The following is a 10,902-nucleotide window of genomic DNA, read 5'->3' as shown; positions in this document are numbered from 1 at the left end:
AGGACAGGAGCCACCAGGCCGGGCATCCCTGCGGACTTTATGCAGGAACACAGAGCCCTCAGCGCCTCCCTCTCCCACCCTCTGCACCTCCCCACACGTCCCTCAGCCTCAGGGCCCCACTTGGTGTCTTTGTTCTTCTTTCTTCTTTTATCCCATGCTGGGGATCGAACCCAGTGCCTCACATAAACACCTTGACACCCAGCCACATCTCAGGTCACATTTTTCTTTTATTTTTTAGAATGAGAGGTAGAGAAAATGACAGAGGGGAAGCTTCTGCTTGGGGGCCGGGCGGTGGCTCACCTGGCTGGGTGTGCATGTTACCACCAGGCCCTAGGACCCAGGTTCGAGCCTCCCAGCTCCCCATCTACAGGAGAGGGAAGCTTCAAGATTGGTGAAGCAGGTCTGCAGGTGTCTCTCCCCCCACCCCACCCCCGGCTACCCCTTCCCTCTGGATTTCTCTCGGTCTCTATCAAATAAATAAATAAATAAATATAAACTATAAAAAGATGAGGAAGAGAGAGATCAAAGCCCCACCACACACTCCTGGAGCTCTTTCCTGTCCCCCATGCAGCTCTGGGGATGAACCCAGAGTCTCACATGTGCAAGGCGGCCACATACACTCAGCCAGCCCCTCTCCCTTCCTCTTCAGGCCTGTGTGGGAACATGCCTGACTCCCTGGTGGTTGGGGACAGACCCTCACTCTCAAGGGTGTGTGGTCAGGCTCCCAGGGCACCGGGGAGGGGTGCCCCGGCCAGAGTTCACCACACAGATCAGGGTGCAGACACACCCTGCTTTGTGGGATCTCCATGGAGTCCACAGCGTGGTCGGGCATCCTGGGCGGGCGTCTGCCTCCTCCAGGGCCAGTGCCAGGGCCTTCCCATCCCACAGCTGGGTTCCTTGCTGTCACTCTGCAGGGACTGAGCAACAAGCCCATTTGTAGAGGAAAGTCAGGGTGTGGGACCAGGTGGTGGTGCACCTGGTTGAGCGCACACATTATAGTCCGCAAGGACCCAGGTTCAAGCCCCTGGTCCACACCTGCAGTGGGAAAGCTTCGTGAGCAGTGAAGCAGGGCTACAGGTGTCTCTCTGTCTCTCTCCCTATTTCACCCTCCCCTTTCAATTCCTCTGTCTCTATTCAATAATAAATAAATAAAAAGATTTTTATTCAATAATAAATTAAAGGGGAGAGAAAAGTGATCATTGAAAATGCTGAAGTTGGGAGTCGGGCGGTAGTGCAGAAGGTTAAGCGCACGTGGTGCAAAACGCAAGGACCGGCATAAGGATCCCGGTTTGAGGCCCCAGCTCCCCACCTGCAGGGGAGTCGCTTCACAGGCGGCGAAGCAGGTCTGTAGGTGTCTGTCTTTCTCTCCCCCTCTCTGTCTTACCCTCCTCTCTCCATTTCTCTCTGTCCTATCCAACTACAATGACATCAATAGTAACTACAACAATAACTACAACAATAAAATAACAAGGGCAACAAAAGGGGAAAATAAATATTAAAAAAAAGAAGAAGAAAATGGTAAAGTCATTCAGAGACTGAGCCCTAGTGGTAACCCTGATGGCAGAGAAAGAGAGAGAGAGAGAGAGAGATTGCAGGTGTGGGTGAGGCACAGACACCCAGGAGACAGCCCCCAGTGGGCATGAAGCCCCCACTCTCCCTGGGTCTCCCACTCGGCTCAGGTCTGGATCCCACGGGAGAGCAGCCTCCTTGCCCCTCCCTCCTGCCCATCCCCCGTGGGTGCCAGGGACCACCGCACATGCTGCAGAAGCCACCTTGGGGTGTGTCTGGGTGTCTTCAGGCCCCAGGGCAGGCGTCTCCCAGGGAGCGCTCCAGAGCATGCCAGTAGCTCAACAGGTCCTGCGGCCTGACAAAGTGACAGGCCACCACCTTCCTGAAGCGGCACGGGGAGAAAGACAGCCCCTCGGGGAAGAAGGTCTGCTCCGTGTGCAGGGGCTGCGGCCGGACCCCCAGCCGGGCCAGGCAGAGCCCCACGAAGACATCCTCCAGCTTCAGGAAGGGGACGCTCTCGGACACGTTGTAGACCAGCCCGGCGATGTCGCTGGAGAAGACGTAGCCGGTGCCCGAGCAGAAGGGGGGGTACTTGTCCCACGGGTACTCGAACTTGCTCACGAACCACTTGTTGTATTTCTTCCTGATGGGGAATTCGTTCATCTTTAAGAAGCCCGTGAAGAACTGGGCGGTCCTGTTCTTCTGCAGAAGCAGGTCAGTCAGGTAATAGACGTTCACAAACATGTCCGTGTCTGTCTTCATCACGAAAGCCGCCTGGGGACAGAAGCGGTGGACCCACTCCATGCCCATCAGCGTCTTCAGGGTCAGGTTGTAGTACGTGTCCACAAAGTCCTTCTGGATGATGTCTCGGTGAAGATGGCCTTCCTGGGACACTTTCCTCAGGAGGTTCTTGTTGGGGCCGGCCCCCAGGAGGAAGAGCGTTTTGATGCGTTTCCCTCTCACCAGCCTTTCTCTGCCCCAGGTGCCCCTGATGACAGAGCGAGCCAACGCCTGGTCCTGGGCCGAGGCCACCAGCAGGACCAGGAAGGGGGGGTTCTGCTCGCAGTCGAGCTCGGGGAGCTGCAGGAAGCCCCCGTTCTCTCTCCTGAACACGTACAGCTCCTCTTGGACTGCAGACAGGTTGCACATGCTGAAGTACAGACACAGGGCTCCCAGGAGCACCAGCGAAAGATAGGTCACCCTCACCCTCAGGGATGTCATCTGAAAGACACAAAAAGGAACAGTGAGACCTTCAGAATCCTGAGGGTCTTAACTGATGTGCTCCTCCCAGGATGCTGAGAGGGGAAAGACACTCATTGCTCACGGCTCCTGGAGTAACACCTTGAACCCTCACTGTCCAGGGAAGTGCAGCTGTGGTCTTCAGAGGCGTGACGGATGCCCATGGCTTTCACTGAAGGTGACAGTGGAGGCCACAGGGGGTGGGGCCCTGGATCGGACTCCCGGCTTAGCCAGATTTGTAACACGGAGACAGATGCAGGTTCTCCACTGAGAACTTGGACCAGATGCCTCACTTGGTCCTTTCTGAGTCACCCTTCCTGCACTCTGAGAAGGGAGAGGCTTCCAGCCCGGCTCCATGGCTCAGCAGGTCCCTGTGCAAGTGGGAACCAGGGATTTGAACCCAGGTCCTCACAAAGAGTAACACATGCATTTTGTCAGAAGTGACACCACCTGGTCCCCTCTGAGCAAGTATTTTCTTTGACTTTCATGGTTTACAGTAAATACAGTGGTTGGTAAGTATGTAACATTTCTCAGTTTTCTGCAAAACACTCTCACTCCCAACTCAGGGCCTCCTCCCCCTGCACCAGGACCTGAACACGCCTCCTCAGCCCAGAGTCCTTGACTTTGCTGCAGTACTCCAAACCCAAGCCCAAGTCCTGCTTGGTGTTTCTCCTGTTATTTCTCAACTTCTGTCCATGAGTGAGATCACCCAATCCTTATCTTGCTCTTTCTGGCTGATGTCACTTCACAGGATTCCTTCAAGCTCCATCCAAGAAGAGGTGAAAAAGGTGACTGTCATCATTCTTAACAGCTGAGTCGTATTCCATTGTGTATGTAGACCACGGCTTGCTCAGCCACTCATCTGTTGTTGGACACCTGGGTGGCTTCCAGGTTTTGGCTATTACACATTGTGCTGCTATGAACATATTTGTACACAGATCTTTTCTGGATGGGTGTGTTGGGTTCCTTAGGATGAACAAGTAATTTTGATCTTTATAACAAAGACTCATTAAAATTTGGGGATCACATTAAAAAAGGAATTGAAGAGCCAGAACAAGTGATGAAATGCAAAGGATGCAAGCAGGACTCCTGGAGTTGAACCCGGGGCCTCACACAGGGCGAGATATGAACTTGAGACAGATGTCTCCTTTGACGCTCTCTGATCCACCATTCTCTGACTCCTCAGAGAAGTCCAGCTGGGGAAACTACAGACTGGAAACCATCACCAACGTCTGGACCAAAGTGTGGAGACACTCACATTTGTCCTTCAGTGGATTAAGCACCCATTTCTCTCGCCCAGAAAAAAAAAAAGAAAAAGAGTCATTTTCTTCTGTGCACAGCTTCCTTGGAGCCCTGCCTGCGGGAGAGGGATTTAGTCTGTTGCCTCTTCCATATCCTGCCCACCTTCTGCCACTCCCAACCTATGCAGCATAACCCTTACCCACTTAAGAAAACACTTTTGGGGCTGGGTAGTGGCACACCTGGTTGAGCGCACGTATCGCAATGCACAAGGAACCCCTGGTCCCCACCTGCAGGGGGAAAGCTTTGCGAGTGGTGAAGCAGGGCTGCAGGTGTCTCTCTGTCTCTCTCCCTCTCTATCTCCCCCCTACCCTCCTGATTTCTGGCTGTCTCTATCCAATAAAGACAATTTCTTAAAATTAAAAAAAAAAGAAAAAGAAAAAGAAAACACTCACTTTTTCCCAGTAAGGTGGTTCCCTGGCTTGAACGCTAAGCCCCAGGGTAGATTCCAACTTCCTTTTGGATTCACAGGATCCAGAGAGCTGTCGGTGTATAGCGGAAGGTCACATGTGGGACTTTGGCCTGTTTACCGAACATGCTGGGTCTCTATCTCAGGACTTACTAGGAGGAAACGATAGAACAGCATCACTCAGACCAGTACTTGGAGATCTGGAAGGGAACAAGGCGACTGCATCGTAGTTTCAGTTCTGCTTCTCATGACCCTGGTCTACCCTCTCTCTACCACACAGCCCACGCCAGACACTGAGAGCATGGCACAGGGAAGGAGAGAGCGGCCAACCTGCACATCAGTGCCCATGTCCTCAAGAAGTGATACTGGGGGGTGGGGGGAGTGCAGAGGGTTAAGCGCACATGGCGCCAAGCGCAAGGACCGGCGTAAGGATCCCGGTTCGAGCCCCCGGCTCCCCACCTGCAGGGGAGTCGCTTCATAGGCGGTGAAGCAGGTCTGCGGGTGTCTGTCTTTCTCTCTCCCTCTCTCTGTCTTCCCCTCCTCTCTCCATTTCTCTCTGTCCTATCCAGTACAACAGCAATAGCAACAACAAGGGCAACAAAAGGGAAAAAGTGGCCTCCAAACGGAAGAGATGCTTAGAAGCTGGTGCTAGTGGTGACTCACCTGGTTGAGCACCCATGTTACACTGTTCAAGGACCCAGGTTCAAGCCCCCACACAGGCTGACCTAGGGCCCAGGTCTGTCCCTATTCATCACAGGAGCCTGTGTGGCCTCTGAGTCCCTGTCAGTCTGAGCTCGCAGTCTCTGGTCACAGCCGGGAATATTCTAGGAGAGCCACTGTCTACGTCTGCTTGTCTGCTCCCCACCCCAGGTGCCACCCCAAGCTTCCTGCCCCACCTCCACTTCCAGCAGGAAGAGGGGTGGGAGCTGAGAGTATCTGCTCCTCCAGAGGAAGTGGCTCTGAGGAGGGGCTGGCAGGCTCTCAGAGTTAATGGCCTTCTCTGCCTGATCCAGCTTTCTGTCCTGTTCTCAACTCTGACACCGTCTTCCCAGACAAGACTTTTAGTCCACCAGCATGTTAGCTGTCGGGCTCAGGCAACAATTACTAAAGACATGGACCCCTTGGAATAAACGTAAAATAGACTTGCTAGCTTCTCCCCACACAGAGACGTTTGGTTTCTTCCTCTCTGTTCCTACCTTTTGGTTCCTGCTTATTAGACAATTTGTACTGCTTTGTATTTAACTGCCTTTCAGCCACTAAGTTGGAGATGCTGCCATGATGCCATCCTGACTTCCCTGGGCAGATGCCCTCCCCCATGTGTCCTGGAGCCTCCCCTCCCCAGAGCCCTGCCCCACTAGGGACAGAAAGACACAGGCTGGGGGTGTGGATCCACCTGCCAACACCCACGTCCAGTGGAGAAACAATTACAGAAGCCAGAACTCCCACCTTCTGCTCCCCCATAAATTTGGGTCCATGCTCCCAGAGGGATAAAGAACAGGGAAGCTTCCAATGGAGGGGATGGGAATGGAACTCTGGTGGTGGGAACTGTGTGGAATTATACCCCCCTCTTATCCCATAATCTTGTCAATCATTACTAAATAACTAATAAAATTAATTGAGTAATCAATTAATTAAAACTTTTAAAAAATAGGTAAGCTTCTAATGAAGGGGATGGGACACAGAACTCTGGAGGTGGGAACTGTGTGGAACTGTGTGTGTTATCCTACAATCTTGTTGATCATTACTAAATCACTAAAAAAAATTTAAGAAAAGAAAGAAAGAATTATTAAAAAAAAAAAAAAGAAAAGGAAGCCTAGGTTCATTTGGGGTAATGTGGAGACAGGGGCCCTCACAGCAAAGGAGTGGACTTTGCCCAGGAGAACCCAGAATTGGCAGCCAGAGACATCAGATCAGCTGGTGGTACGTGGGACCCATTCACCAGAGGCTCCCAGTTCAGTCCTCAGTGTTGCATGTCCTCGAGGGAACTTCTGGCCTGCGTGTGTGCATGTGCGTGCATGCACGTGCATGCATGTGCATGTGTGTGTACCATGCAAAACTCTCCACCTCATATAAAATAAACGAATCTTTAATGAATAATAATAATAATTTGCATTCCAAGACCCCAGAGGTCCTAGGTTTAATCTTCAGCACCACCTTAATGGAAAACTGAAGATACGTTTTGGTCTATCTAACTATCTCTCTCCCTCTCATGAGCCTGAAAAGTAAATAAATATTTTGTTTAAAAAAGAAGTTAGACCTTTGTACCACCTGGACTTGCAGGCAGGTGACCATGAGTTGAATCCCCAGTACCACATGTACCAGGGTGATAGTCTGGGTCTCATCTCTCTTTCTCACCCTCTCTTATGTCAGTAAGTGAATCATAAAGGAAGAAATACGGAGTCGGGCGGTAGTGCAGTAGATTAAGCTCATGTGGCACAAAGCGCAAGAACCAGCGTAAGGATCCTGGTTCGAGCCCCCGGTTCCCCACCTGCAGGGGAGTCACTTCATAGGTGGTGAAGCAGGTCTGCAGGTGTCTGTCTGTCTCTCCCCCTCTCTGTCTTCCCCTTTTCTCTCCATTTCTCTCTGTCCTATCCAACAACGACAACATCAATAACAGCAACAATAACTACAACAATAAAAAAACAAGGGCAATAAATAAATAAAATTTTTTTAAAAAAAGGAAGAAATAAAGAAAGAAGGATGGATGGATGGATGGATGGATGGATGGATGGATGGATGGATGGATGGAAAGAAAGAGAAAGAGGCTCCCTATTTCATTCAGCTAAAGTTCTGTTCCGAATATATTCACCACACTGCCCACAAAGATCATCTGGGGTGGGTGTGTGGAACAAATACCAGCACCTGAGAAGCCCTGGGTTTTCTAGATGACGTCACATGGAAGCAGAGGATCTGAAGGGGCATTTCTCTAGAGACCTGGAAGCAGAGGATCTGAAGGGGCATTTCTCTAGAGACCTGGAAGCAGAGGATCTGAAGGGACATTTCTCTAGAGACCTGGAAGCAGAGGATCTGAAGGGGCATTTCTCTAGAGACCTGGAAGCAGAGGATCTGAAGGGACATTTCTCTAGAGACCTGGAAGCAGAGGATCTGAAGGGGCATTTCTCTAGAGACCTGGAAGCAGAGGATCTGAAGGGGCATTTCTCTAGAGACCTGGAAGCAGAGGATCTGACGGGGCATTTCTCTAGAGACCTGGAAGCAGAGGATCTGAAGGGGCATTTCTCTAGAGACCTGGAAGCAGAGGATCTGAAGGGGCACTTCTCTAGAGACCTGGAAGCAGAGGATCTGAAGGGGCACTTCTCTAGAGACCTGGAAGCAGAGGATCTGAAGGGGCACTTCTCTAGAGACCTGGAAGCAGAGGATCTGAAGGGGCACTTCTCTAGAGACCTGGAAGCAGAGGATCTGAAGGGACATTTCTCTAGAGACCTGGAAGCAGAGGATCTGAAGGGGCATTTCTCTAGAGACCTGGAAGCAGAGGATCTGAAGGGGCATTTCTCTAGAGACCTGGAAGCAGAGGATCTGACGGGGCATTTCTCTAGAGACCTGGAAGCAGAGGATCTGAAGGGGCATTTCTCTAGAGACCTGGAAGCAGAGGATCTGAAGGGGCACTTCTCTAGAGACCTGGAAGCAGAGGATCTGAAGGGGCATTTCTCTAGAGACCTGGAAGCAGAGGATCTGAAGGGGCATTTCTCTAGAGACCTGGAAGCAGAGGATCTGAAGGGGCATTTCTCTAGAGACCTGGAAGCAGAGGATCTGAAGGGGCATTTCTCTAGAGACAGACAGGTGGCTGGCAGGTCCATAAAGATCCACGTCACCTCTTATTAACAGGAAAATGCAAGTCGTGACCACAGTGAGGAATCACCTCGATCCAGATGGATGGGTGGGTAGATAGATGGATAGATACATGGATGTATGGAGGATGGATGGATGGATGGATGGATGGATGGATGGATGGATGGATGGATGGATGGGTGGATGGATGAATGGGAAGGATGGGCTGCATTATACTATCACCATGATAGTGACGTCTTCACCAGGCTGAAGGGATTGTGCACCTTTGCTGTGACCTCCCTAGAGGTGCAGACATGCTGAGTCACACTCACACTCACACACTCATACTCAGACACACACTCACACTCACACACGCTCTCACACACTTCTTCTTCTTCTAGTGTTTGCCCTTCTTCCGTAGCCAGTTAACAGTATCAGGTTGAGCCTGATGTAAAGTTTCGAGACCTCCTTTGAATCTCACACACTCATACACACACACACACACACACACACTCACACACACTCACACACACTGACTCTCACACACACACTCACACACACTGACTCTCACACAGACACACACTCACAAACACTCACACACACTCTCACACTCACACACACACTCTCACACACTGACTCACACACACACTCACTCTCACACTCACACTCACACACACACACACTCACACACACACACTCACACACACACACACTCTCACACACTGACTCACACACACACACTCACTCTCACACACTCTCACACACACTCACACACACACACTCTCACACACTGACTCACACACACACTCACTCACTCTCACACAGACTCTCATACACACTCACTCACTCTCACACACACACTCACACACTCTCATACACTGACTCTCATACACTGACTCTCACACACACTCACACACACACACTCACACACACTCTCACACACACTCACACACACACATTCACACTCACACATTCACACACTGACACACACACACACTCACACACACACACACACTCACACAATTGCTATTTAAAATAACAAGTGAACTGTAAACAGATGACTCACAAAAGATTTCAGACCAAGAGGAAACAAACCCCGTGTGAGGACAGCACAGAAGGCCACGGTGAACAAACTCCACGCCCACCCCAACCCACTAAACTGAGGAGGGTGCCACCTCCCAGCACCGCCCAGGATGGGAAACCATCACACCTGTGAGTGGGCACGGAGCCTAGCACCCACACCTGGGAAAGGAGTATTTACCCTGGCACGGCTCCTGGCAACCGGGACTTGGCAGAACCGTGCCCCCTGCTCTCCTCCCTGAGCACACACATCTATCAGGGGACGTGACCCGGGAAGGCTCGGGGCACACGGTTCACAGCAGCCAAGGCCCTGTGATGGAGACCCGGTCCAACCCGGACACAGAGACAACAGCCACTGAGACAGAGCAAGCCCAATCCAGTCACAGCTGGCTATGCCACAGGACGGCGCTTTGAGAAGCCCATGCATTCTGTCGGCACAGAGAGTCTCTCCACAAACCTAGCCCTCGTGGTGCCGATGCAATGGCTTCTGGGGGCCACTCTCATGGTCTCTGGGCCCAGGCAAGAAACGGCTAGCTGGTGCAAGTGTATCCAAGAGCTTCCCAGCACGCAGAATCGATGAAATGCTGCACTGCCTTTAAAAATACAAAGTAATGCAAAAGATTTCAGTGCCTGGGGCTCCAGGTCCTAGGTTCAGTCCCCAGCACCACCATCAGCCAGAGCTGAGCAGGGCTCTCTCCGGTGTCTCTATCTATCTACCTATCAATCCTTCATTAAAAATAAATAAATAGAATATTCAGAGGAAAGAATGTTAGGGAAACAGCTCAAGGGTTCTGCAAAAAGACTCTTCTGCCTGAAGCTCTGAGGTCCAGAGCTGAGCAGGGTTCTGCTCTCTCTCTGTATCTCTATCTACATACAATTAAAATAAAATTAATAAAGAACAGAGTCGGGCAGTAGTGCAGTGGGTTAAGCATATGTGGTGCAAAGCACAAGAACCAGCATAAGGATCCCGGTTCGAGCCCCCGGCTCCCCACCTGCAGGGGAGTCGCTTCACAGGCGGTGAAGCAGGTCTGCAGGTGTCTGTCTTTCTCTCCCCCTCTCTGTCTTCCCCTCCTCTCTCCATTTCTCTCTGTCCTGTCTAACAATGACAACAACAACAATAAAAAAAAAAAACAAGAGCAACAAAAGGGAAAATAAATATTAAAAATTTTTAATTAATAAAGAACATGTTTTTAAAAAGAAAAGAAAAAGGGACCAGGCTATGGTACACCTGGTTAAGCATTACAGTGCGTAAGGACACGAGTTCAAGGCCCCGGCCCCCACCTGCAGGGGAGAAGCTTCACGAGTGGTGAAGCAGGGCTCCAGGTGTCTCTCTGTCTCTTTTCCTCTCCAGCTCCCCTCCCCCCTTTCTGCCTCTGTCAAATAATAAATAAATAAAGATTTAGAAAGGAAGCATTGTGGCAGGGGTGGTGGTGAAGCTGGGAGGGCACAGGACTTGCAGGCTCCTGGTTCAGTCCCCGGTGTTGCGTGTAGCAGAATCACGGCCCGGCTTCTCTTTCTCATAACGAATGTCCTCTCTCACACCGGATTTAAGTAACAGGAGAAAACACAAACTCTGAGGG

At 51.1% G+C, this 10,902-nt stretch overlaps 1 protein-coding gene across 1 annotated transcript; it reads right to left on the bottom strand.

Moving 5' to 3' along the window:
- Positions 1-218: 218 nt before the first annotated feature.
- On the bottom strand, positions 219-4,732 carry LOC103124875 (beta-1,3-galactosyltransferase 5-like). The gene is made up of 2 exons (XM_007535633.3): positions 4,443-4,732; positions 219-2,730 (listed from the first exon to the last, which is right to left on the bottom strand). The coding sequence occupies exon 2, from the start codon at positions 2,728-2,730 to the stop codon at positions 1,795-1,797; it is 936 nt and encodes a 311-aa protein (XP_007535695.2). The 5' UTR covers positions 4,443-4,732; the 3' UTR covers positions 219-1,794.
- Positions 4,733-10,902: the final 6,170 nt, after the last annotated feature.

The sequence above is a fragment of the Erinaceus europaeus genome, unplaced genomic scaffold (assembly GCF_950295315.1).
Source record: "Erinaceus europaeus unplaced genomic scaffold, mEriEur2.1 scaffold_310, whole genome shotgun sequence".
NCBI classification, from domain to species: Eukaryota; Metazoa; Chordata; class Mammalia; order Eulipotyphla; family Erinaceidae; genus Erinaceus; species Erinaceus europaeus.
The sequence above is the reverse complement of the archived record's forward strand: the minus strand, read 5'-3'. Positions and strand labels throughout refer to the sequence as shown.